Source organism: Hipposideros armiger, unplaced genomic scaffold, assembly GCF_001890085.2.
Source record: "Hipposideros armiger isolate ML-2016 unplaced genomic scaffold, ASM189008v1 scaffold_121, whole genome shotgun sequence".
In the NCBI taxonomy this organism is placed as follows: domain Eukaryota; kingdom Metazoa; phylum Chordata; class Mammalia; order Chiroptera; family Hipposideridae; genus Hipposideros; species Hipposideros armiger.
The window spans coordinates 1,068,265-1,096,012 of NW_017731471.1; the positions used below are offsets into that span (position 1 = coordinate 1,068,265).

Sequence of the window (27,748 nt, forward strand, 5' to 3'; positions counted from 1 at the left end):
GGGTGGGGGCTGGCGCTTTTTCCCAGACTGTCGAGGGTTTGCGCGGCGCTGCAGCTGCTAGGGGCCTGGCGGCCGGGACCTAGGCGTCAACCTTGGCCTCTCACTCTCTCCGTGACGCTCCGGCTACCTTCTCCTCCACCAGGGGGCCCCGCGGTGCTGCCTCCCGCTCCAGGCTTGAGTCACGAAGGCTCCCAGCGGCTCGCTGCGTGCGGGACGTGACAAATGTTAGCCGCACGTCCCACCTCACAGACGGACAGCGCCTCGGAGCAATGGCAGCGCGCCGGGGCCTTTGGGCAGCCTCCAATAGCTGCTGCTGTGCGCGGCGCGCTGGGAGCGGCAGCCGGGAAGGGGCGGGGCTGGGGGCGGGGCGGCAGGGCCCGCGCGGCGCTCGGCATTCTGCACGCGACCTCCCGCGCGAGTCGGCTGCTTTCTCTGCCGCTGTCTGAGCTCCCGGACTCTCGCTGCTGCTATATTGCCAAGATGTCGCTCTCTAACAAGCTGACTCTGGACAAGCTGGACGTGAAGGGAAAACGGGTCGTTATGAGGTAATTCTGCATATTTTCCCGCACTCCCTCGGGGCTCTGCCGCAGCCTCTCAGGCGAGGGCCGACTTGCTTCCCCGCCTGCCCAAAGTTACTTTTCGCCCTTGGCTCTGCTCTATGAGTCCTGGATATCCTGGGCAAGGCTGTTCACCATTGTGGCCGAGGCTTTGCCCGGATTTGACGATTTCTAAGCTTATTTTCCCCAGCCCAGGAAGCGAGCCGTAGTTTCCCTTTTGGGGTGGATCCACCGAGGAAAGGCTCAGATTGCAGGGACCCAGTTTGCCCTCTTTCCTATTCTTGCCATGTGGTTCCGTCGTCTCCAGCTCCCAGTCGGCGATGTGGGACCTGACTGAGGCTTAGCCTGCGAATCTCTAGGCCCCAGGCCAGGGACCTTGAAAGGTCATTTGGTTAGTTTCCCTTCCCCACCTCCTTCGACCATCCTAGGCAAAGGATAAACGGCCTACATTTCAAAGGTCCCTGCACAAGAGGAAATCTTTCCCAGAGGGTGTCGGTTTACATCTTCAGGAATAGACCTCCTTAAAGCATTGGGGGTAGGAGGATGAAGTGGGGTGGGACGCACCGAAGGCGGCCCTGCAAAGCTTATGTAACAGGCCTCTGCCGCCCGACCGTGTGGTTGGACTCCAGGCGGTGGGGTTTGCACCAGCAGGGTTGTGACACATTGCTAGGTAATGGTAGAGCAGGGTGTGGCTATTCATTCTTGCTGTTCTCCACCCTCACCCTCACGGATGGCTAGAAAAGCCGGATGTTAGAAATGGGGAGGGCTCCCCATGCACTCTGGGGTCTTTTACAATGCACGTGTGGATCCCTGGTCACATCACCAACATGATTTCTCCCTTATCTGCCCAAATTACTAGTATGGTGTATGGAGCTTTTACATTTATTCTTTTTGTAAACTGTGGTACATGTGTGGATGCCAGGAGCAAAGTTCAGAAGGACAGTTAGGTAGGTAACTGATACACTTGATTGTTACATACCTTGAGAGGTTCCAAGGGTGGTGCTTTTGGGGGGCCATAAAGGCTTTGAAAGGCTTGTCCTTTTTGGGAAGTGATTAATGGATGGGCAGGCATGTGAATGGTGTGATTCAGCCCCTTTCCCAATTTGGGCTGGTTCAAGTGAGGGCATATTTTGGATATCAACAGACACTTAAGGCAGTAGGGGATCTCCCTTTACCCTAGGCTTAAACATATGAAGGCACTATTAATTAGAGAACGGTATGGGCACCCTAAGAATTCATGTAACTCTCGCTTCCCTCTAATTTCATTATGGCCACTGTTAGTTTGCAAGCGACCTTCTGTGCCTTGCTATGGGAATATCAGAAGAACTCAATAGTTTATGGCCATGAAAAACACCTGATGTCCACATTTTCCCAAATGATCTAGGCCTTTGCAATCTGGACAAAGTAGGAATTACAACTGTCCTAGTATTGACAAGGGCCCTTTCTATCCCAGATGACATTAAAGAAAGGGGATAGACCCTGTGAAAAACAGGACAGGTAGACATTGGTATGCAGCTAGATCTTAGGTTTTAATTATTTCCTCCCATCTCCTCTGTGCTCAAGGCTGACCTTTCCAGGTGCATGAACCATCTGAAGGACAAAAGGTGGGGCATCAGCTGATGGCCTTCCTACAATTGCAGTTTGGGGCTTTATAACTCTCGCCCCTGGGAAACTGGCTTGAGGAATTACTGTATTTTTCCATGTGTAATGAGCACTTTTTGGCCCAAATTTGTGAGGGAAAAATAAGAATGTGCATTATATGTGGGTAGTACTTATTCCGTATCTATCTCTCTCTCTCTATCTGTTTTTAATTTTTTATTTATGCTTATGAATTAAAAGTGTAGCTAGAAAAAAATAATAATATCTGTATGCAAAATAATACCCTGGAATATGATAATCGGTTTTGTTGAAGTTACAATGAACTTGCAACAGATTCTTGGCCTATGATGCGTAAATATTGTAAATTTGTTACTGGTACATAAAATTTCTTATATCTTGTATCTGTTCTTTTGTTTTGTAATTATTTGCTACATAAAATTTCTTATTCCATAATATGTTAAAAAATAAATGCTAAAGTTCCTTTATAATACAAAATCAGGTACCTAAATGTAAACAAATAAAAATTTGAATTAAAAAAACAAAAGATTTTTTTCCCCCCTGAAAATTTGGGCCAAAAACGTGGATGCACCTTATACACGGCAAAATATGGTAAGTGGGCTGGCTGGGAGTGGGCCTATAGGTGGTGCTTGTCTTTTCTTGCTCTGAACCTAATATGAAATATCTTTTTGCCCAAGAGTTCAAAGTTTCATTCAACACAGATTAACCCCGAGCTTTGGAATGATTGGCTAGTCCTGTTTTGCTGATGGAAAATGACCTGTCCAAGGTCACTGAACTAGCAAATTGGTGGCAGAGCCAGGAATAGAATTGAGTCTGTGTCTACCGGCCAGATCCCCTGAATACTCGGACATAGTGAACAAGGACTGATTAAAACAGACCTTTTGTCTGCAGAAGGTTGCAGTCAATTCCCCCCCCACACCCAATCTGGATAAATTCTGCTTATTTGGCCTGAGGACAGGAAGTTAGTTTGTTCCCTGATTACTGTCTTTTTGAACATTCACATGGTAGCATTACTTTTTGAAAAGCCTAGGCAGCCATGCCTTGTCAGCTCAGATTTCTTTTTGTTTCAGTGCTGTTGTGTGGTAATTGCTGACCGTGTTTCCCAATTGGGGCCTCCTGAGTAGTGCCTGCTTCACTTGCCTCCTCTCAGATGCCCTGCGAAAGAACTCTGATGTTCCTTGAGTCTTCTGGCCTCTGCTTTTGATTGCAAGGGAAATTGATTAGTTGAGGGAACTTTAGATAGCCAGAAACTTCTGACTGAATAATTACCAGATTCTACCTCAGTTTTTTAGGACACCAGTTGACCTTGCCTTTGAGTAAACTTCCTGCTTATTTTTGTGATGTCATTTCCTTTCTTCCTCTCACAGGTTACTAGTCATTCTCCTTTGCTGACTGTGAAGCACTTCCCTTTTGCTTCTTCCCCACCCCCATTTTTTTTAAAGCTCACCGCTTTTTCGCTAACCTGTTGTAACTTGTTGAGCAACAGCCTTGATGTGGAAAGAGAAACGGAGAGGAAAATTGAGAGCAGAGGAAAAAAAGCCTCTAAGACTGCCATAATACTCCAAATTTCCAGTCAGGGACAAAGAATCAAGGATGGACATGGTTCCTTTGAGAGCTTTTAATGTAACTGGCCTGGACTCCTGAGATTTTAGGTAATGGAGACTTGATATTCCAACTAAATCAATATTTTTAACATTTTATTTTGAAATAATAGATTCACAGGAGGTTGCAAAGAAGTAGAGGAGTCCTGTGTTCACCCAGTTTTCTCCATTAGATACATTTTACATCATTATAGTACAATATCAGAAGTAGGAAGTTGACTTTAGAATAAAATATGGTCCTGTGCTATTTTATCATGTGTAGATTTGTATAACTCCCATCACAATAAAGATACAAAATAATTGTTTTGTTAGATCACCACCAAGATCTCCCTCATGCTGCCCCTTTAGTCATGGCCCTTCTCCCTTCATTCGTTTACCTCTGGTAACTACTCATCTGTCCTCTGTTTTAAATTTTTTGTCATTTCAAAACTGTTATATATAAGTGGAATCACACAATATGTTACCTTTTGGGATTGGCTTCTTTTTACTCAGCATAATGCCCTTGAGATTTATTGCAGTTGTGGAATCCATCAATAGTTTATTCCTTGTATTGCTGAATAGTATTCTATGGTATGCATGTTCCACTATTTGTTTAGCCGTTCACCCACTGAAGGACACCAGGGTTTCCAGTTTGGGGCTATTACCAATAAAGCTGATGTGAACATTGAACATTCGTGTACAAGTCTTGGTATGGACATATGCTGTCATTTCTCTTGAGTAAACACCTAGGAGTAGAATTGTTGGGTCATATGCTTGATCTTTTGAGGAATTCTCAGACATTTCCAAAGCAGTCACTCAATTTTACATTCCCACCAGCAGTGTATGAGTGATCAGTCTGTCTCTGCATCCTTGCCAGCATTTGGTGTTGCCATTATTTTTTTTATTTCAGCCATTCTGATAGGTATGTAGTGATATCTGACTTCATGCCTGAGGTTAAGCTTGGGAGTGTTTCAGGGAGGGAAGGGAAGAGGTGCAGATTTTATATAGAATGGAACAAGTGGAATGTGTAGGCAAGAGCAGTTTCCGTGGTAGCGTCCACAAAGAGGAGGGGCTGTCATCGGGAGTCTAGAAGATGATAAGGGGAGGTAATCCACACACGATGAGAGGAGAGTACAAGTCCAGTTCTCATCAGTATGCTATGCCGTTGCAGCTTGGATAGATAGATGAGACAGATTCTTGGCTGTTTCTGCCCAAAGAATTTCCTCCCTGTAAGGGTTTGGGGGTAGGGAACAGCACTGTGAGGGGTGGCTTGTGCCCAGCCTCGTGCCCTTAGCTCTTTTGACCAGGGGCCTTCTGGGAGGCTGTAAGGGGGAGAAAATGACCTGTGGTAATGGGATACTGTAGCCTCTTTGGAACGCACTTTAAGGCTGGCCGAGGACCTTATTCAGGATATTTAAAGAAGATAGTTAGAATCAGAATTAAGTAACCTGAAACTAAGGAGAGTGTATTTCTTTATTGAGAAGCATATGTACTGCCTTTATTTTTGAAGACTTTCTTTAATTAAAATATTTGAATATAGAATTATTCCCTCAAGCCACCTTTGGAAAGGCTGCTCTTCGGTGAGGTAGATTGGCGTACAGGCATACCTCACTTTATTGCACTTTATTGCATTTTTTGGTGGTTTTTTTGTGTTTTTGTTACAAATAAAGGTTTGTGCAAGCCTGCATTGAGAAAGTTTACAGGTGTCATGTTCCAACAGCGTTTGCTCACTTTGTGTCTCTGTATCCCATTTTGGTAAATCTTGCAATCTTTCAAAGTTTTTCATTATTATATTTGTTAGATGATTTGTAATCAGTGATCTTTGATGTTACTGTTGTAATTGTTTTGGGGTGCCACGAATTGTACCCATAAAGGACAGCAAACTTATTAAGTGTTGTATGGGTTCTGACTTGCTCCACCGACTAGCCATTCCCCCCATCTCTCTCCCTCTCCTTGGCCCTCCCTATTCCTTGAGACACAACAATATTGAAATTAGGCCAGTTAATAACCCTACAAATAGCCTCTAAGTGTTCAAGTGAAAGGAAGAGTTGCACATCTCTCACTTTACATCAAAAGCTAGAAATGATTAAGCTTAGTGAGGAAGGCATGTTGAAAGCTGAGATAGGTCAAAAGCTAGGTTTCTTATGCCAAACACTTAGCCAAGTTATAAATGCAAAGGAAAAGTTCTTGAAGGAGATTAAAAGTGCCATTCTGGTGAACACATGAATAATAAGAAAGCAAAATAGCTTTATTGCTGATATGGAGAAAGTTGTAGTGGTCTGGATAAAAGATCAAACCAGCCACAACACAACATTTCATTAAGCCAAAGCCCAATCCAGAGCAAGGGCCTAACTCTCTTCAATTCTTTGTGGGCTGAAAGAGGTGAGTGAGAAAGCTGCAGAAGAAAAGTTTGTAACTAGGAAAGGTTGGTTCATGAGGTTTAAGGAAAGAAGTAACATGACATAGTGCAAGGTGAAGCAGCAAGTGCTGATGTAGAAGCTGCAGCAAATTATCCAGGATATCTAGCTAAGATCATTAATGAAGATAGTTACATTGAACAACAGATTTGCAATGTGGACAAAACACCATTGTATTGGAAGAAGATGCCATCTAGGACTTTCATAGCTAGAGAGGAATGGTCAGTGCTTGGCTTCAAAGCCTCAAAGGACAAGCTGACTCTCTTGTTAGGGGCTAATGCAACTGGTGACTTTAAGTTGAAGCCAGTGCTCATTTGCCATTTAGAAAATCCTAGGGTCCTTAAGAATTGTGCTAAATCTACTCTGCGTGTGCTCTATGAATGGAACAAAACCTAGAAGGTAGCACACTTGTTTACAACATGGTTTACTGAATATTTTAAGCCCACTGTTGTTTAGGGGAAAAAAGGGTTTCTTTCAAAATATTACTACTCATTGACAATGTACCTGGTCACTCAAGAGCTGTGATGGAGATGAGATAAATGTTGTTTTCATGCCTGCTAACACATCCATTCTGCAGCCCATGGGTCAAGGAGTAATTTTGACTTTAAAGTTTTATTATTTAAGAAACACATTTTTGTAAGGCTATAGCTGCCATAGATAGTGATTCCTCTGATGGATCTGGGCAAAGTCAGTTGAAAACCTGGAAAGGTTTCATCATTCTAGATGCTATTAAGAACATTCAAGATTCATGGGAAGAGGTCAAAATATCAACATTAATAGGAGTTGGGAAGAAGTTGATTCCAGTCCTCATGGATGACTATGAGGGGTTCAAGACTTCAGTGGAGGAAGTAACTACAGATGGAAACTGTGGTAGAAATAGCAAGAGAATTAGAAGTGGAGCCTGAAGATGTGACTGACTGAATTGCTGTGATATCATAATAAAACTTTAATGAATGAGGAGTTGCTTCTTATGGATGAGCAAAGAAAGAGATTTCTTTAGATGGAATCTTCTCCTGGTGAAAATGCTGTGAAGATTGTTGAAATGAAAGCAAAGAATTTAAAATGTTATATAAACTTAGTTGATGAAGCAGCATCAGGGTTTGAAAGGATTGACTCCAATTTTGAAAGGAGTTCTGTGGGTAAAATATTATCACACACAGCATTGTGTGCTTCAGAGAAATTGTTCATGAAAAGAAGAATCAATCAATGTGGCAAACTTCATTGTTTGTTAGTTTAAGAAATTGCCACAGGCACCTCAATATTTAGCAGTCACCACCCGGATCAGTCAGCAGCCATCAACAATGAGGGAATGCCCCCCACCAGCAAAAAGATGACAACTCGCTAATTACGGTTAGCATTGTTTTAGCAATAAAGTTTTTTTTAAGATTTTAATGAGGAATTGGGGAAGGGGAACAGCCAAGTTGTCCTTCAATCCTAGTTGTGGAGGGCGCAGCTACCTCAGCTCCAAGTCCAGTCGCCATCCTGCCACCCATCAGCAGCTCGCAGCCGCTCAGCTCAAGGTGCCTTGTTCAATCTTAGTTGCGGGTGGGCATAGCCCACCATCCCATGCAGGAGTCTAACCAGCAACCTTGTTGTTACCAGCATGTGCTCTCACCAGCTGAGCCATCCTGCCACCTGTTGGCAGCTTAGCGGCAGATCAGCTCAGAGCTCGCGCTCTTAACCAACTGAGCCACTTGGCCGTCCCAATAAAGTATTTTTTAATTAAGGTGTGTACATTGATTTTTAGACATAATGCAGTTGTGCATTTAATAGACTACAGTATAGTGTAAACGTAACTTTTATAGGTACTGCAAAACCAATAAAATCAGGTGACTCACTTTATTGTTGATATTTGCTTTATTGCATTGGTCTGGAACCAAACCTGCAATATCTTCAAGGTATGCCTATACTCACAGTAGGCAAGATATGGATATACCTTAAGTGTCCATCTATGAATGAATGGGTAAAGAAGATTTGGTTATATATGTAGAGTGGAATATTCTTCCATGAGAAAAAAGGAAATCTTGCCATATGCAACAATATGGATGGACCTTGAGGGCATTATCCTAAATTAAATCAGTGAGAAGATTTTTAATTAAGGTTTATACATTTTTAAAGATATAATACTATTATACACTTAATAAACTACAGTATAGTGTAAACATACTTTTACATGCAGCGGGAAACCAAAAAAAATGTGACACTCTTTATTGCAATATTTGTTTTATTGTGGTGGTCTGGAACTGAACTTGCACTATCTGAAGTATTGCCTGTGCATGCCCAGGGGGTTTAGGATATTGGTGGTCTTCTTAGTAGGTTTAGGATCTTGTAATCATCTTCCAGGACTCAGCCTTTGAGAGGAAGGACTAGGAATAGAGCTTGATGATCAAGCATGGTAGTAGTCTCCTTGAGTAGGTCATACCTTTCCCTGGAGTTCCTTAGCATGGGCTGCTAGCTGTTTTTAGTATAAACAGCAATATAAATACATGAAGCCAGAGCTGCCATGCCAGAGGAACTGCCTTCTATGTTTTATGCCTCAAATCTTTGAAAAGTTAAAATGCAGAATAACCTTTGGACTGGGCCTATACAATATTTTGTTCCAAAAAACTTTGTAAAGATAACAAGAAAGCAGTTATTATGACTACCGACTGGTGACTACTGGAGAGAAAGTTAAAAACATTGTTTAGAATTAATATCACTATGTTATCTGCACCAATAGAAATTCCTTCCTTCTATTGATGTACTTGTTCCCCTTCCCTTTCTCATAAATGCCCATTGCTTTTTATCTCCTAATTGGAATACTGTTTGGACTTCTGCCTGACTCAGTGAATCCTGAATAGGTAGTCTTTTTTTTTCTTAAGCTGAGCCATCCTGCCGCCTGTTGGCAGCTCAGCGGCTGCTCAGCTAAGGCTGGGAATCGAACCGCTGTTGCTCAGAGCTCACACTCTTGAGTGGGCTCTTAACCAACTGAGCCACTCGGCCGGTCCCTCTGAATAGCTCTTCTTATTGATCTCTATAAATGATTATTGCCTCTCACTTTGAGAAGTTTCTTATTTTTAGGTTAATATTAGTAATGGTTAATCTGCCATTTTTTGCTCTTTTGTGATTGGCTTCTTTTTTTATTAAATTTATTGGGGGTGACATAGGTTAGTAAAATTATATAGGTTTCAAGTGTACATTTCTATAATACATCACCATATATTTGACTCCCTTTTCCCTCAAGTAGCACCCCCTCACCCCTTACCCTCTGGTAACCTCTAAACCAGCAGTTCTCAACCTTCCTAATGCCGCGACCCCTTAATACAGTTCCTCATGCTGTGGTGACCCCCAACCATAAAATTATTTTTGTTGCTACTCTATAACTGTAATTTTGCTACTGTTATGAATTGTAATGTAAATATCTTTGTTTTCTGATGGTCTTAGGTGACCCCTGTGAAAGGGTCATTCGACCCCCGAAGGGGTCGCGACCCACAGGTTGAGAACCGCTGCTCTAAACTGTTGTCTGTGTCTATGAAGTTTTGTTTGTTTGTTTCTCTTGTTCCTTTGTTGCTTTCAGTAGGTATGGTACATATACACAATGGAATACTACATGGCCATAAGAAAAGATGAAATAGTGCCATTTGTGACAACATGGATGGATCTGGAGATAATCATGCTAAGCACAATAAGTCAGAAAAAGTCAAGAATCATATGACTTCACTTGTATTTGGGATATAAAACTGATCTGCCTTTTAAATTACAGAATTATGTTTTGGAGAAGCATTAACATAATACCCGTTTCATGGTACTTAACTGTGGCCCAGATACTCTTCTAAGAACTTAATAAATTGCTAACTCATTTAATTCTCAGAGTAACTGTGAACTAGATACTATTATCCACATTCTACAGATACAGAAAGAAATCACTTAAAAAGGATCTTGGCAGACAAAACTTAGACCTTACAAAAAGCTATCACATGTTGTTTTTAGTCAGATTGAAGTAGACTGAGGTTCTAAGGAGTTCAGAAGAAGGGGGAAGGAATTAGTGTTCTTAAAAATGGTAAAGCAGTAATCTGCTGGGTAAGAAAGGAGAGACTGCAGTAAATTATTGCTTGTGCCATCCTGGTCACTTCCTTTCTAATTGCCTGTTTGTCTGGTGGGCAGGGTCACATGTTCCACTTAACTCCTCTCAGGCTTTATTGAAAGAGGCTGTCTTATTTTTGCTGTTTTGCTTGAAAGATACTCTGTAAACTTTATCTCAGTCATTGGGTTTCTGTCTGGTGTCAAGGCCCCAGGCTTTCTCCAAAATGTATGTTATCTTGATGTGTTTTATTTTTCTAGTTGTTATTATTTTTTTCTTTCAGTGATGTTAGCTCCATTAGGACCCAGAAATAATATCAAAGGAATCAGAATCAAGATGTGTTCCTTATTACCCCTCACACCTCCAGCTGCCGCTATTATTAGATACTGTTACGCTAGGCCCACATGGAAATCTTTTTTTTTTTCTTTTAAATATTTTATTGGGGAATTGGGGGAGGGAACCAGTGTTGGGGATTTGGGGAAGGGGAACAGTGTTGGGGAATTGGGGAAGTGGAACAGCCAAGTTGTCCTTCAATCTTAGTAGTGGGAGGGCGCAGCTAGATCAGCTCCAAGTCCAGTCGCCATCCAGCTGCCCGTCGGCACTTCAAGGCTGCTCAGCTCAAGGTGTTGTGTTCATTCTTAGTTGTGGGAGTGGGGTGGGGGGTGGCACAACCCCCCATCCCATGCGGGAGTCGAACTGGCAACCTTATTAGGAGCACGTGCTGTCACCAGCTGAGCCATCCTGCCACCTGTTGGCAGCTCAGCTCAGGCACAGCTCACTGGCCCATGTGGGAATTGAATTGGTGACTCTGTTGCTCAGAGCTTGCACTCTTAACCAACTGAGCCACTCAGCTGGCCCACATGGAAATCTTTTTAGATGGAACACAGTTTAGCTTCCTAGTTCTTTTTTTATTTATTTTTTTATTGCACTTTGCTTTATTGGACTTTAGAGATTTTTTTGTTTTTTACAAAGTGAAAGTTCATAGCAACACTGCATCAAACAAGTCTATAGGCATCATTTCCCAACAGCATTTGCCCACTTCGTGTCAGTGTCACCTTAGCTGCCTAGTTCTTTAGGGCTAGTTCCTGTGATTTGTTAGGTTTTATTTTTTATTTTTAAAAAATTCTCTTGTAAAGTATGAGATTCATACTGAAAGAGGACACAGATCATAAGCTCAAAGAATTATCACAAAATGAGCAAATTTGTGCAACCACCCAGGTTAAGAAATAGAACATTACCAGAACCCCAAAAGCCCTCCTCTGGTGTACTCTCCTAGTCACTATGCCCATGCTCCTCCCCATAGCTAAACACTATCTTGACTTCTAATACCTCTGATTATTTTTAAGGTGAGTTTTGAACTTCCAGCTTATTTAACTGGTTCACTAAAAGTGCTTCTAATCTTTGAGGGAACAATACATAGATCATGGTTCTTAACCTGAAACTTTGGTTCTTTTTTAGAGTGGACTTCAATGTTCCTATGAAGAACAACCAGATAACAAACAACCAGAGGTAAGATCCCTGCTAAGCCTTGAGCTAGGTTTAAGATGTATATGGATGTGGGTATATAGGATGAAATGGTTTTCCTTTCTTACTGTAGAACTGTGGTAACTTAAGCCATATGACCTTGGCTTCCCACCAACCCATCATCTGGTCTGTTTTCTTATGAGATTGTAGAAATTGGAAAAAAAATTATCTTAAGAAAGTGATTTTTTTCGGTCCCCTTTTTGAAAATTTGAAGAATTTGGGGTTATTTTTGTTTGTTTGTTTGTTTGCTTGTTTTTAGCTGAGCCATCCTGCCACCTGTTGGCAGCTCAGTGGCAGCTCAGCTCAGGCCAGGAGTTGAACCAGCAACCCTGTTGCTCAGAGCTCACACCCTTGAGTGAACTCTTAACCAACTGAGCCACTCAGCCGGCCCTGGGGTTATGCATGTTTTTTAAAAAAATGTCAGAGTTTAAGGTTACTTAGCTTCCCTTGCAAAATGAACTCTGCAAGAGAAGGATTTTTTTAATACCAATAATTATTAAACTTAACATGTAGTGTTACAAGCTCTTATTCCAGATGTCTCAGATAAAATCAATTGTTGAGAACTTGAAGGGAAAAGACTTCAGAAGTAGTATTTTTAATGTGCTTAAGCTGCTTCAAATGTCTTGGCTCCTAGATTCAGAAGCAGAAATTTTAAGTGATAATATTGCTCTTGCTTTTGACTAGAATGTAAAAGAAGGTTTTTATTTATTTATTTTTTCAATTTCAGTTGACATTCAATATTATTTTGTATTAGTTTCAGGTATACAGCATAGTGATTAGATATTTATATAATTGATGAAGTGATCCCCTGACTACTACCCACGTGGTACCATACACAGTTATGACAATATTATTGACTATATTCTCTATGCTGTACTTTATATCCCCTTGACTGTTTCATAACTACCAATTTGTACTTCTTAATCCCTTCACCTATTTCAAATTTTAAATGAAGGGTTTGAGCTGGAAAGGTGCTTTCCAGTGATCTTGCTGGCTAATGTAAATATATGGCCTGCATGTAATTTAAAATTTTCTAGTTGTCACATTAAAAAAGTAAAAAGAAATAGGTGAACTTAATTTTAGTAATATATTGTATTTAATCCAGTAAGTCCAAAATAATTATTTTAATATGTGATCAATAAACCAATCAAAGGGACATTTAACTTTTTTGGTATTAAGTCTCTGAGATCCAGCATGTATTTTATACTTACAGCACATCTCAGTCTGGGCTGCTCACATTTCTAATATTTAAGAGGTACATATAGCTGACGGCTACCATATTGGACAGTGCAGGTCTAGACTCAGAGCATGTTAAGATATGGGCCCCAGAGTAGAGTCTGACAATCTGCCAAGCACATCCTTGCTGTGCCATAGTACAAGGCAACTCTGACTCTTGTTGATTTGCATTATTCTCTGCAGCCCACAGAAAAGATTGGGAATATGCCTATCAAGGTATTTTATGAATAAAATGCAGAGGAACATGTCTGAATAGATCTTTTCATTTTCAGAAATCCGTGGAGTTGATTAACAAAATGAAGCATTAGAAATAATAGAACTTGCCGTTCAGGGATACCACTTGGCTTCATTGGGCAGACTTTGTACCTGATAAAGGTTTCTTCTTTATTTGGTATAAGTGAGTTTTTATATCCGCCAAATAGCATATGCTATTTTAGAAACATAACTAGTTTTTTATTACTTCATACTCTGCTGAAATGTCACCTTATCAGAGAGACTTTCTCTGGCCACCCTATCCAAAATCTCCTCCACCACTCTTCCCTAATCATTCTTTTCGCCTACCTTGCCTTATTTTCTCCATAGCTCTTATTACCATCTGAGATAGTATATTTTGTTTATTGTTTATTATCTCTCCCATCATTAGAATTCCGCTTCCATGAGAACAGAGACTTTTATTTACTGTTGTATTCTCAGAATCTGGCACAAAAGAAGCATTCAATAAATATTTGTTGAATAAATAAATGATTTTCTTTATTATAAATTTTTTTCTTAAAGACTGACAAAAATGAAAAGATAGTACCAGGCCTATAACAAAAATTTGAAATGTTTAAAAGAAGTTTAATAATTTTTTGGTTATACTATAATGTAGTAAATGTAATGCATCATATAAACCACATTCTGTATAATGCATACGTTTTTTCCTACATAAAAAAGTGATTTAGGATCTGTAATGGGTGCAGAGAAGTTACTACAATTCTCACCAAATTTCCTTTAATGGTTTCAAGATTTAGAGATTTTATGTTTTTTTTCCACAGTCACTTAAGAGGGGTGTGTCAGGGCCTCAAGACCATCCACATGTTTGGTGATTTGCTAGAAGGACTCGGGGAACTCAGCATATAGTTCTCACTGCTAAAGTTTATTACAATGAAATAATGCATGACAGGATGAGCAAGAGGAAAAGATATAGGCAGTCTGGAAAAATCCATGCATGGGTTTCTGATGCTCTCTCCCTCCTGGGAGTGGATACACTGAGTGTGCTCCTTTCTCCAGCAATGAAAAAATGCAGTAATTATGTGCAATGTTTCTGCCTAGAAAAGCCCAGTAGAGACTCAGGCCCCAAGATTTTTACTGGGCGCTTGTCCTGTATGTGCCTTCTGGTAACAACTACCAAAATTCCAGATTCCCAGAGGGAAGGAGGTGTTCAGCATAAATTACTTCGTTTGTGGTCTAGGAACAGTGAGTGGCCCTTGTCAGTTTAAGAAGTGAGGGACCACTTCGAAAGCTAAGTTCTAGACACCAGCCAAGAGTCAACCTTGCAAGCAGGTCCTTCTAAAGATAGCAGCTTCAGGCCTCCTTGCTATGTTACCTCTTTTCTGCACAAGGGGCAAAATATGAGAATGTACAATCCTAGTTGGAGGGTTGGCATCATAATTAACTTCTTCCCCTGAATGTGAACCTGAGGGCCATCGCTGAATTGCTGAAAGTAGATTTGAAGGAATTTGAAGAAAAGGTCCTTTATGTTTTATGAGGCCATGAATAAAATATTTCCCACTAATTCTTAGGAAAAACCTTGTTCTACCTGCTGTCTCTTTTTGGTTGCAGGATCAAGGCTGCCATTCCAAGCATCAAATTCTGCTTGGACAATGGAGCCAAGTCAGTTGTTCTTATGAGTCACCTGGGCCGGCCTGATGGCGTCCCTATGCCTGACAAGTACTCCTTGGAACCAGTTGCTGTAGAACTCAAATCTCTGCTGGGCAGGTGAGTACCATGCTCTCGTGCTGGTGGACTGTGTGACAGGAGATATCGTCAAGCTTGTTGTCCCTGTTTCTTAACTTTCAGACTGCTCAAATGTCTCCATCTTGTGCTCTCCCCAGGGATGTTTTGTTCCTGAAGGACTGCGTGGGCCCTGAAGTGGAGAAAGCTTGTGCTGACCCAGCCCCTGGGTCTGTCATCCTGCTGGAGAACCTTCGCTTTCATGTGGAGGAAGAAGGGAAGGGAAAAGATGCTTCTGGGAACAAGGTTAGAACCTGTGATTTTTGACATTAGTGGGGGTGAGGAGGGCTGAGTCTATAAGGGACTGTGATTGAAGAATAGAGGAAGCTCATGTTTATTTTTCCTTAGATATCTTTTCTTAAAGTATAACATGTATAAAATACACAGCTTGATGAATTATCACAAAGTAAACACCTGTGTAGCCACCACCTAGGTCAAGGAATAGAATATTTCCAGCATCTCAGAAGCCCTCTTGATGCTCACGGGGTTTGGAAATACCCTTGAAAAATATGTGAACACCATTTGGGTATAAGAGTATTTAGAGAATATGCTACTTCTAATTGTTCCTTTGTTACACACCTAACCTATGATACATGAGAATTTTTGTTCTAATAGTATGTGATTATCCTATCGAAGGGTAGGCTGTGATTCCCAAGTACTGAGAGCAGACATTCACAGGTGGTTGTGGGGGTGAGTGTCCATGATACACCAGGTGTTCCTCCAGCAGAGTTAGTTTTAGATTTTTTGTTTAAGGCTGGAACAGTTTTTCTAAGCAACAGACCCGAGTGTGTTATGGAAGAACAATCTATGTTATTTAGAAAGGGAATTAAAGCTTGAGCTTGGTATTTTAAAAACTAATTAAATTTTGTATAATTGAGATTTTCTTTTTTTTTTTTTTTAAAGATTTTTTTTTATTGGGTAATTGGGGGGATGGGAACAGTGCTGGGGAATTAGGGGAAGGGGAACAGACAAGTTGCTGTCGTTTTGTTCTTCAATCTAGTTGTGGAGGACGCTGCTTCACTGGCCCAAGTTGGCACCATCATTGCGCTCTTCCCAGGCGAGGCAGATCAGTCGCCGGCTTCTGGACGGCCGCTCACTGCGGCTGCTGGCCGCTCACGCTGGCTGCTGGCCGCACACAGTAGCCCATGGCAACCCACTGCCACAGGGGCTGCAGCCTACGCCGTCGCCGGCGACTCACGGCACCCCAGCTCCAGGTTGAGCTGTTGTTCAGCATCTTAGCTGCAGAGGGCAGTGTCACTGGCCCTCATATGTGGGATCCGAACCGGGGCCCTCTGGCATCCCAAGCGAGTTCTTAACCATCGCGCCACTCGGCCGGCCCATTGAGATTTTCTTATAATTCTGTGAGCAGAAAAAGTACTTTCCTAAGTCAAGTGGAAAGGAGCTGTTGGGGACAATTGGTTGTAATTGGGTTAATGAAGGTCATGATGATTGCCTTGGATTTAAGGCATTTTTCTTTAGAAGTGTAAAGCATTTTTCTTCGAATCTCCCTTTAAGATAAGAAAGTACAAGTATCATCATTTCAAAAAGAGACTAAGTCTCAGAAAGGCAGTCATTTGACTAAAGTTAGAGGCAGTGATTCTGTTGCTGGGCTTTATCTATAGCTCAGTCCATTAGATAAGCAAACTTTTTCTGTAAAAGGCCAGACAATAAATATTTTAGGCTTTGTGGGCAACCATAGGAACACACACACACACACACACACACACACACAATTAGAAAAAGAACCAAAATTTTTTTTCAAAAAGCAACCATAGAGAACCCACAAAACATTACTGTAACCTGACCCAAATTCAATATTAACTGCTAAAGCTGACTCTTTGCGGATGATTTGGAATTTGCCTTATTGGAATAGGGGAAGCGGAAGGCACTCTTTAAGTACTTTTCCACTCTTAAAGTCTTTAGTGTCTTGGGGAATAAGATGCTCTGAGGCTAGTGTCCCAGTGTCCTGTTGTACTTCTGACATTTCTTAAGGTTATCCGAGTGCCTGCTTTCAAGCAGTTTCTTTTCTTAGCACGGCAGGCCCTGGTCTTGCCTTATCCTATCTTTGGCATGGTCTTGCTATAGTAGTAGGAGTCACATGCTGACCTAAACTTTGGTGCCCTTTTAGACTGAAATTCAAGCTGCACAGACTAAGGCTTAGAAATGGCAGGAGGTAACCTGCAAATTGAGGCAAAACTTTTTATTCAGGAAGTGGTGAACCAGCTATGCTAGTCTGTGACTTTTTAGTTAGTTAACTTTATATTTAGTCCCTAGTGGCTTTCAATGCTTAAAATTTCAGGAGTCAGTCATAAGTTTAAAATGGATAAAAAAATAATGGCGAGACCATAAAATGTTTCCTTTATCCAGTGTGCCTGCATTGGTCTTTTAGGAGCATTCTCTTCCTTCTAGTTATTGGCAGATCAAAAATGAGAAATGGATTCTGATTATTATTAATTTCTATAGGACTTTTTAAATTAAATTTATTGGGGTGACATTGGTTAGTAAAATTATATAGGTTTTAAGTGTACAGTTCTATAATACATCATCTATATATTGCATTGTGTGTTCACCACCCAGAGTCAGTTCTCCTATCGCAATATATTTGACCCCCTTTACCCTCTTCTACCATCCCCACTCCCCCCTTACCCTCTGGTAACGACTAAACTGTCGTCTGTGTCTATGAGTTTTTGTTACTCTGTTCATCTTGTTCCTTTGTTGCTTTCAGTTTTATATCCCATATATGAGTGAAGTCTTACAGTTCTCGACTTTTTCTGTCTGACCTATTCGCTTAGCATGATAATCTCAGTCAAGATCCATCCATCGTGTTGCAAATGGCAGTATTTCATCTTTTCTTAGGGCTAGGCAATATTCCAATTTATATATATATATATATATATATATATATATATATATATATATATATATATATATATATATACCACATCTTCTTTATCTAATCATCTATTGAAGGCTACTTTTTGGTTGTTTCCATGTCTTGGGCACTGTGAATAATGCTGCAGTGAACATAGGGGTACATATATCTTTATGGATAAATGTTTTCAGATTTTGGGTGGGGGTAGATACCCAGGAGAAGGATTGGTGGGTCATATGGTAATTCTATTCTTAATTTTTTGAGGAACCTCCATACTGTTTTCCATAGCGGCTGTACCAATTTACATTCCCACCAGCAGTGTATGAGGGTTCCTTTTTCTCCACAGCCTCTCCAACACTTGTTATTATTTGTCTTGTTGATGATAGCCATTCTAGTAGGTGTGAGGTGATAGCTTATTGTGGTTTTGATTTTATAGCACCTTTTTTCATGAAAAGCTTTCAATATGCCATTTTTCCTCAAACAGTTCTTAGAGGGGTTATTATGCTGTTTTTTATTATGCCTTTTCAATATATGGGAATATTTCAAGGATAGAGAGAGACTTGCCAAAGGTTACACGATAGCAGAGAAGCCATAGCTACAGAGGCTAAGCAAAAACCCAGGAGTCAAAGACAGCCTGGGTTTGAATCCTGGCCCTGCCAATTACTAGCTGTGTGACTTTGGCAAGTGACATCAACTCTGTGGGGTCGATAATATATTATGCTTGCCTCAGAAGGATTTCTGAGGATTAAATGACATGGCGAATATAAAATACTTAACACCTGCAAAGGTTGCATGGTGAATTAGTGTCAGAGCTGGGCCTAGAACCCAGGTCTCCTGCCGTTCAGGCAGTGTTTTCATCACTACATGAATCATCTTTCAGTCCCTAGTGGCATATGTTATTCCATTCTAGAGAGATTATGGGGGCTCTACAGTCTTTGGTTTCAGCATTAGTGACCCTGCATTTTTTGGGTCATTAGAGGAAAGCCCCTGTTCTTTGTGGCAGCAGCCTTCATGTTGATGCATAGGAGGATGTGAGTGGGCAGTGACTAAAATAAATGTCTGCTCTGTGCTGTGTGCTCTTCTATGCCTGTCTCCCTTCATCTGGCTTTCTGTGCATCTTCGTTTAGACTCCTACTAAAAGTCAGTTCATCCTGCCATTCTGCTTCTGTCCCCTTTGAGCTGGATTCCTGGATAGGGAGCTCACATTTTAAAGCCCTGTTTTACTTCTACTTTCTCTCTCTCTCTCTCTCTCTCTCTCTCTCTCTCTCTCTCTCTCTCTCTCGGTATATTTCTTGTTTTCTCAGATGCCTAACTTCAGAAAAGACCATATAAAATACCCGCTTTTAATCAATATAAAATGTTTCTGGGGTCCTTTTCTTTTGTCTTGTTTCTCTCTGCCTTCTCTGTCCCAGCCTGCCCTGGTTGCTTTCATGAGGAATGTGTGTGAGGGCCTCTTTCCCTTTGCAGAAAGGCCTTGATAGCCAGCATTTTGAATCAAGTATAATCCTAACTTTTATAAGGAGAATGTGTTAAAATTAGGAAATGAGTCAAGATAAGGCGAGGGAAGAATAATCAGAATCTTTTCCTAGGAGTTGGGGAGAGGCCAGTGGGATGTTGTTAGCTTCATGTGATTAGAGGTTAAGCCATGGTTTGGGAATCTTAGGACTGCAACCTGAGGGAAGGCAAAGGAGAGCAGAAACATGCAGAAATGACCAAAAGACCTGGAATATTTGGAAGAAAGAACAGACCCTGTTGCTAGTTGTAAACAGTGATGTCCCACCAACTCGGAGTCTTTAGAGATGTTCAAAAGGACTCTTGGTATGAAATCCTTTTACAGTTGTCTTTGTAGCCATCAACGTTTCCTGTTGTTGCTTTTCCCATGTTTTGTTTTTCTCTGCAGATTAAAGCCGAGCCAGCTAAAATAGAAGCCTTCCGAACTTCACTTTCCAAACTAGGAGATGTGTATGTCAATGATGCTTTTGGCACTGCTCACCGGGCCCACAGGTACTAAGAGTCGTGTTTGATAATGAGCTGGGCACTGTAGTCCTATATTTCCTCGAGTAGCCCAAGCTCTGGGCTGCTTTTGGAGACTTCTGTATTATACTGTGATCCTGTCAGTTTTGGTCTCTAATTGGAGCTACCAGTAAGACCGTGACTGTTATTGAGTATCCCTGATCCAAAGAGGAAATAAAAGTGAAAAATGTTGAGAATTGTGGAGCTTTTTGTCAGACTTCAGTAAGTAGTTGCTCTTTCTCAGTTTGGATATTTCATATAAAGCTCACCCTTTGTGAACATTGTGGGATCAGAATCTTATGCTGTTAGTAGGAAGCAAATTGTAAAATCCTCTTCTGTTGTCATCAACTGGCTGATTATTTATTGGGGTTAAACATTTGGCCTGAAGACTAATAATTGGGTATATTAAATTCTACTTAAGGTCATTGTTTTTTACTTGTTCCCCTTGATCCTGCAATATTAGGCAAAAATCTTACCTTGTACCTAAGTGTTTTTGTTACAGTTTAGGGATCTCTGAAGTGAAAGTGATAAGGAGATGGCCTCTGGAACTGGGGGAATTGGTAGGGATGGACTAAAATGTGAATGTCTCTGGTCTTTTCTAGCTCCATGGTGGGAGTCAATCTGCCACAGAAAGCTGGAGGTTTTTTGATGAAGAAGGAGCTGAACTACTTTGCTAAGGCCTTGGAGAGCCCAGAGCGACCCTTCCTGGCCATCCTGGGCGGGTATGAAGATCATGCTTTCAGTAGTGTGTTGGCCTGGTAGTAGGCCATAACTTGGGTTGTTTATTGTCAGTGCAATCAAACTGGGTATCCGAGGAGAATCTAATAAAGATACTATCTACAAAGGGCAGTTTTTTTGGAAACTCACAAAGGACAGTATAGTATTCTGGGGCTGGCAATAACCATCACCATCTCTAGGCCTGAAGGAACGAAGGGAGGGGATGGTTACTAGAGTTCAGAGACAATTGTTGTGTGGACAAGGCCTTCTGATGCAGTCCATGCAGGTCAGCCTCCTCAGACAAAGAACAGGGCCAAGGATAGGAAATGGTTCTGGAGGGAAGAATGGGAAAGATCCACCATAGGTGCTCATCTAATAAATTGTGGAGCATTTGAGCCTTTCACATACATACAATCTGGCAAGGAATAACTATGAAAATCTCTTCATATGTGTTTAATATGTCCTTTAGAACTCATTTCTCCAGATCACATACCATTTAATATTTTCTCCTATGGGGAAAGGCACCACATGGATAATCACATTCTAATGGTTTACTTAAAAATAGAGATTTCAGAATTGTGGGTCAAGAGGCTATGAGGATAAATTTTATATGGTAGAGACAGGTACCTGGAACTACTTGGGTAGGATAACTTCCTGTCCCTTGGCATGGTTATCTAGGTAGCAGCCTCTTTATGTCTGTATTCCCCTGACCCTTCTATGAACAAGGCTTTTTTCCCATAGGACTGAACACACTCAGCATTTCCCTAGAAAAGCTGACTCTGGAGTTGGGTATCAATTTCAGGTAGCATAGTTGATTCCCAGACTTCACGAGCCCAGTCAGTTTCAGGGTCCTAAAAATAATTCAGGTGGGTACAGGGTATCTGTGTCCTGGAAGAATTGCCCCTCTTGTGCACTGGGTTATAAAGGTCAGGCTCTGATCTTTGCCTCACTGGAGGTTAGGATTTGAACTGAACTGACTCTATTCTCCAGCCTTCTGTAGACCTGGAATATGGGAGTGAGTGTCACCTAGTGGTTATGATTAGGTTTTAGACTTGGCCTAAAAGAGCTATTTTGGGGAAGGAAATTGATGTGGAGGTTTTTTTTTTGCCACCTTTCTTGCAGTGTAATCTCCTTAGAGCATAACAATTTGGGGAGAAAATGTACATTTTATTAAAAAAACTTTATTGTGGAAACTCAAACATTCACGGAAGTTGAGAGAATAGTATAATAAACCCCCAGGTACCTGTCACCCTGCTTCAATAATTTTTGATATTTTTGGCAATCTTGTTTCACCTGTCCTCTGATCGTATTTTTATCAGGAGCATTTTAAAGCAAGCCTTAGATATCATAATTTCACTTATAATACTTCTGTATGCATCTCCTAACTGATGAGGAGATTTCTTTTAAATAACCACCATGTTATACCTAACAAACTTTAACAGTTTCATCTAATAATACTTAGTCTGTATTCAGAAGTTCTTGATCATTTCAGAAATGTCTTTTTACAGTTGGTTAGTGTGAAAAAGGATCCAAATGAAGTCTATGCTTTACATTTGGTTGTTAGATATCTTTTATTTTATACTAGTCCCCTCTTCCTTATTATTTTCATTATATTGATTTATTGAAGAAGTAGGGAATTTGAGCTATAGAATATCCCACATTTTTTAGAAGAGGTTGAGTCTCTTTTCTTTTCTCCTTACTTATTTCCTCCCCCCTTCTCTCCCCGTATGTGAGTGTATAACAATCAATCCATTCTTACCCTTCGTGATAACCAGTCTTTACAAGCGAGATAAACAGTCTCTTGTCATCCATTCCCCTACATCATTATTATTTTGAACCTCCATTTCACAAATCCTAGCATAGGCCCTCTTACAGGTTAGCATCATCTATTTTCCTGAATGAAGAGGGAAACAGGCCCAAGATGATTTGCTCATTTAATTGGGATTTAGATATATAGAAATGTGTATAGAATGTAAGCTATTACTTACTTGAGGTATTTTAAAGGTTGTATTTCAAGTGAATTAGTTTTTCTTTAGTTTAGATATTTTCCCTCTCATAGGGAGGTGAAAGGATGCCGATATTGTCTTAATTCCCTCTACTAGAATATAAGCTCCAAAGGGGTAGGGATCTTTGTTTTTGCCAACTGATGTTTCTCAGAGACCTAGAACAGTGCTTGGCACAGAGTAGGTGCTCATTAAATGTGTTGAATCAAGTGGTCCAATAGAATAACGAATGCCATAAAGCCAATGTCTTAGCCATTGAACATAGATTTAACCCTCCGTTGGGCGCCACTGATCTCACAGATGCATTGCATATAGATTTTCAAATATCTAACAGTTAAGTATCGTGACTCATTGCTTCCATATTTTCCCCCTCTTACTGTTACCTATCACCAGTTATGTTTGTGACTTAGTACAGTAAAGACATATTTCATAGCAGCATCTTTGTGTGCAATGAATCTGAGATCAGTTGTGTCTGACAGAGAGTTAAGAGTGTCAATATCTGTCTATTTTTGCTCAGTATATATTAATTTGGTATATAATCTGATCCCTGCTCTAGGGTTAAGACAGTTCTGAGTGGGATCAAGGAATCCCACAGTTAGCAGTCTTGCTCAGCTATGAGTAGCAATCTTGACTCTCTGATTTTATGGTGGAAGAAAGGGCAAAATAGACTTATTTGGAATTCATGTTTCCTTTAGACAATAGCAGGTCTTCTTAGCTCTTCTTGGTCTATAGGCACACCTTAAAAGGATTTCTTAGAAATGGATTAGCCTTTCGGGTTGGAGAAACAGGGCAGGTAGCCAATGCTTTTGTCATTTTGTGGGACATTTGTCTATTCCTGTGCCTTGAAATAAAAACTCAGGCTCTGTGTACTGTCACTTCCTTAGTCCATTGTTTGTTCATTTGGTGATGATTCTTGCTTTCCCTTCTAGAGCTAAAGTTGCAGACAAGATCCAACTGATCAATAATATGCTAGACAAAGTCAATGAGATGATTATTGGTGGTGGAATGGCTTTTACCTTCCTTAAGGTGCTCAACAACATGGAGGTAGGATACCAGTGCCAACTGGATATGAAATAGCTCTCTGAGAAATAGCAATTTATGTAAATTTAAAAAAGAAAACCAGCTTTTGACATGAGCCCTGAAAACTCCCATTTTTATTTATTTTGACAAATTGTTTTTCTTTTGTCTTGGAATTGTTCCTTTATATTGTATTGTATCTGGTTCCTGTCCACTTTGTGAGGTTATCATGTTCTTAGTATAGAGGCTGATGTTCACCATCTTGGTCCCCTGTGTAGATTGGCACTTCTCTGTTTGATGAAGAGGGAGCCAAGATCGTCAAAGACCTGATGTCCAAAGCTGAGAAGAATGGTGTGAAAATTACCTTGCCTGTTGACTTTGTCACTGCTGACAAGTTTGATGAGAATGCCAAGACTGGCCAAGCCACTGTGGCCTCAGGCATACCTGCTGGCTGGATGGTGAGTTACTTGGATGGTTGGTAGTGAGTGAACAAAAACATTTTGGTATCATAAATTCGACCAACCAACAAGCATTTTTAAAAGCATCTCTACAGGAGATCTCTATGATAGAGGGCTCCAAATGTTGCAGTGAGCCCTCCTTGGAGGAGAATCCATGGGGGAAAGCAATGGTATCAGATTGCTCCTGTCTTCATCAGTAATGTGGGAACAAAACCATTTTTTGTTTCTTTATCTATTTATTGTTTTTGTTTTAAGATTTTTTTATTGGGGAATTGGAGGAGGGGAACAGTGTTGGGGAATTGGGTTAAGGGAACAGCCAAGTTGTTGTCCTTGTCTTAGTTGTGGAGGGCACAGCTAGCTCAGCTCCCAAGTCCAGTCACCATCTAGCCACCCATTGGCAGCTCATGGCAGCTCAGCTCAAGGTGCTGTGTTCAATCGTAGTTGCGGTGGAGGGGTGCAGCCCCCCATCCCATACAGGAGTTGAACCGGCAACCTCGTTGTTAGGAGCATGTGCTTTCACCAGCTGAGCCATCCTGCCGCCTCTTGGCAACTCAGCGGCAGGTCAGCTCGGGCGCAGCTCACTGGCCTATGTGGGAATCCAACCGGCGACACTGTTGCTCTTAACCAACTGAGTGAGCCACTTGGCCAGCCCTATTTATTGTTTATTAAGTACTTAACTGTTGCTGGGGATGGTGCTGTGGACTTTCATGGTTTGGGCTATTCTGGATTATGTTGCTACCTAGAAACCTGTATAAGAAAAATTTCTATGAAAACAGTAAGATAGTAAAAGTATACTGATTATAAGCGGAGGAAATATATGTATATTAAAGACTAATTTCAATAGTTGAGTGTAATGTTCTTCATATATTACCATTTTAATAGCTGTATAAAATTGTATCATGTTGACATACTAGTTTGCTTAGTCACTTTCCTTTTGATAGTCATGTGAGTTTTGTTTAGTTCAGTGTTTCTCAAAGTGTGGTCCCAAGAACAGCAGCGTTAGCATCATTTTGGAATTTGTTAAAAAAAAAGCAAGTTCTTGGGGCCCAGCCTAGACCTAATAAATCAGAAACTCGGGGGGTGGAGTCCAGCAGTCTGTGCTCAGACAAGGCCTCCTGGTGATTCTGATGTACACCAAAATCTGAGCAGCACTGATCTACAGTAGTTCAGTGTTTCTCACTCTCAGCACTATTGACATCCCAGGTAGGTTTTGTTTTGTTGTGGAGGGCTTTTGTTGCATTGTAGGATGTTTAAGGCATCTTCGGCTACTAGGTGCCAGTAGAACCCATGCCTCCCTCCCCCACCCCCCCGCAAGTTGTGACAACCAAAAATGTCTCCAGACGTTGCCACATGCTCCCTGGGGAAGAGCAGAATTGACTCTGGTTGGAAACCACTGATCTAGTTCATCATAATCATTGTAGTGTGGCTAACAATGTTTTTAACAAATAACTTTTGAGGTTTTCCCTTAGACTTGATCTTCCATAAAGGGCATGAACAGGTTTTTAAAGGACTGAAGGGTATCTTGGTTCTAGAAAAAACTTTGGTGTTCAGCCTTGAGTTCCGGTCTTGGTGGAAGGTGGTATTTGCCTCTCTAACTAGCTTTTCTTGGTAGCTCATCCTCTCTTTTGATTCTACCCCGTAGGGCTTGGACTGTGGTCCTGAGAGCAGCAAGAAGTATGCTGAGGCTGTCGCCAGGGCTAAGCAGATTGTGTGGAATGGACCTGTGGGCGTATTTGAATGGGAAGCTTTTGCCCGAGGGACCAAAGCCCTCATGGACGAGGTGGTGAAAGCCACTTCCAGGGGCTGCATCACCATCATAGGTAAGGGGTCCTGTATGAAGATAATGCCAATGGAGCTGGCAGAATTCTGATTAGAGGAAAGTAGAAGGGAAATGATAACGTTTCCTAGGTTTCTTGGCACTGTTTAAATCTTGAAAACTAAACAGGTATGTAATTCATGGAAGAGCCTCCTAATGAGATGGAGTTGGGGGTTCATCAGCTACCATTTGGGCTTGAGAGCACACTGCCCTATAGTTTTGGTGCCAATCATTTTTTTTTCTTTTCTTTCCCCTTTTTACTTGGCTTTCATTCAACAGGTGGTGGAGACACTGCCACTTGCTGTGCCAAATGGAACACGGAGGATAAAGTCAGCCATGTGAGCACTGGCGGTGGTGCCAGTTTAGAGCTCCTGGAAGGTGAGTTTCTTCCCTGGTTTTTGGATTGTTTGGGGGAAGGATAGGGGTTATACAGTGAGAAGTGGGTAGAATGGAGTGGAGATAGTAGGTAGTCTTGTCATCAGCAGTCATTTTTAGCTGGGCAGTACAAATGGAAGAACTTCAAATAAAGCCCCTGGCATCCATGTGAGGTGGGGAGGAGGAGACAGGAAGACTTATTCTCAAAGAGGTTACACTCTAGTTGACCTAGGACCCAAAATGTCAGTTACCCAACTCCTGGCCATATGTCCTTAAGAAGAGCTGACATGTGATTGAGAAGACAGAAAACATGGCAGGTCTGGCTTGGCGGATCCTACAGTAATGCTGTCTCTGTGTGCTCTCTCAAAAACAGGTAAAGTCCTTCCTGGGGTGGACGCGCTCAGCAATGTTTAGTACTTTCCTGCCGTTTGGTTCCTGTGTACATCCCCTAAGTCAATTTAGTGGTTTATGCATCTCCACTCAGTATTAGCTAAAATCTTCCCCCATGTCAAGATTCAGCTAGTGGCCAAGAGATGCAGCACCAGGAACCTTTTAATCCAGTTGCACAGCATCTCAGCTCATCTTTACAACACCCTGGATTTGCTTACATTCTCCAAGATGCCATTTGAATTTCTTAGTGACTAAACATTGTGCATTCTAGAGTGCATATATTTGTATTTGCCTGTTGAAAGAAAGTCAGCTGTTGGCCTAGTTCTCCTTTTGGAGTAGCTAATTCTGATTAGCTTTGTTATTGTTTCGCTACTCCGCATGGAAACAAGATGATATTACAATTGTAGGGAGGGAGGGAGATGAAGTTGGTGATCTATGAAATAAATAATAAAAGTATCCATCAAAACTGGGATTTTTTTCCTGTCATGCTTTGTTAGGGTGAGAACAGACTCTTGAAGGGATCAAGTCATCCACATTTTCTGTATTCAAGAAATGGAGCAGCAGTGGTGGGAAGTGGGGGGGATTAGATAAATGTCTACTCTTTTATCGAGGTCCCACTTTATGACAGACATTGTGATAGGTACTTTATTTTAAATTCTATTTTTATCTGTTACACATGATGGTAATTTAAAAAGTCAAGGCTTGTAACATTTGGGATTCTCCCATTTCTCCCATTTGTGATTCCCACTCCCCAGAGGTGACCACTTTCAACTCAGCTTTTTTTTTTATATTTACATCCATGTTTCTAAGTAACATGCATATGCTATTAATGTCTTAATTTTTTTAAAAAAGATATCTATTTCATGCATGGAAAGACTTAGCTCTCTTATAGCCTCTGTTCCACAATATTACCGTTTCATTCTCTCAATATAGTTTTGTCATAATTCTAGGTTAGATTACACCATGATTGTAAATACTATTCACAGCTGAGCTTTATCGTATGCTTATTCTATTTACTTATGTACCTTTTTATTTTCTTTGGAGTTACTGATAGCTTAGAAAATTTATTTTTTTCTATGTGCCTCGCACTGATTCATTCCTAAT

General features: G+C 41.1%; 1 protein-coding gene across 1 annotated transcript; it reads left to right on the forward strand.

The window, feature by feature from the left end:
- The first annotated feature begins 370 nt into the window (after positions 1-370).
- Positions 371-27,116, forward strand: PGK1 (phosphoglycerate kinase 1). The gene is made up of 11 exons (XM_019648190.1): positions 371-545; positions 11,690-11,740; positions 14,813-14,968; positions 15,085-15,229; positions 19,756-19,859; positions 20,471-20,590; positions 23,518-23,632; positions 23,884-24,063; positions 25,706-25,883; positions 26,159-26,257; positions 26,628-27,116. The coding sequence occupies exons 1-11, from the start codon at positions 481-483 to the stop codon at positions 26,666-26,668; spliced, it is 1,254 nt and encodes a 417-aa protein (XP_019503735.1). The 5' UTR covers positions 371-480; the 3' UTR covers positions 26,669-27,116.
- The last annotated feature ends 632 nt before the right edge of the window (positions 27,117-27,748 follow it).

Coding starts and splice junctions, on each gene's coding strand:
- PGK1 (XM_019648190.1), top strand. CDS start 481: ATGTCGCTCTCTAACAAGCTGACTCTGGACAAGCTGGACGTGAAGGGA. Junction 11,741..14,812: donor CAGATAACAAACAACCAGAG/GTAAGATCCCTG, acceptor TTTTGGTTGCAG/GATCAAGGCTGCCATTCCAA. Junction 25,884..26,158: donor GGGCTGCATCACCATCATAG/GTAAGGGGTCCT, acceptor TTCATTCAACAG/GTGGTGGAGACACTGCCACT.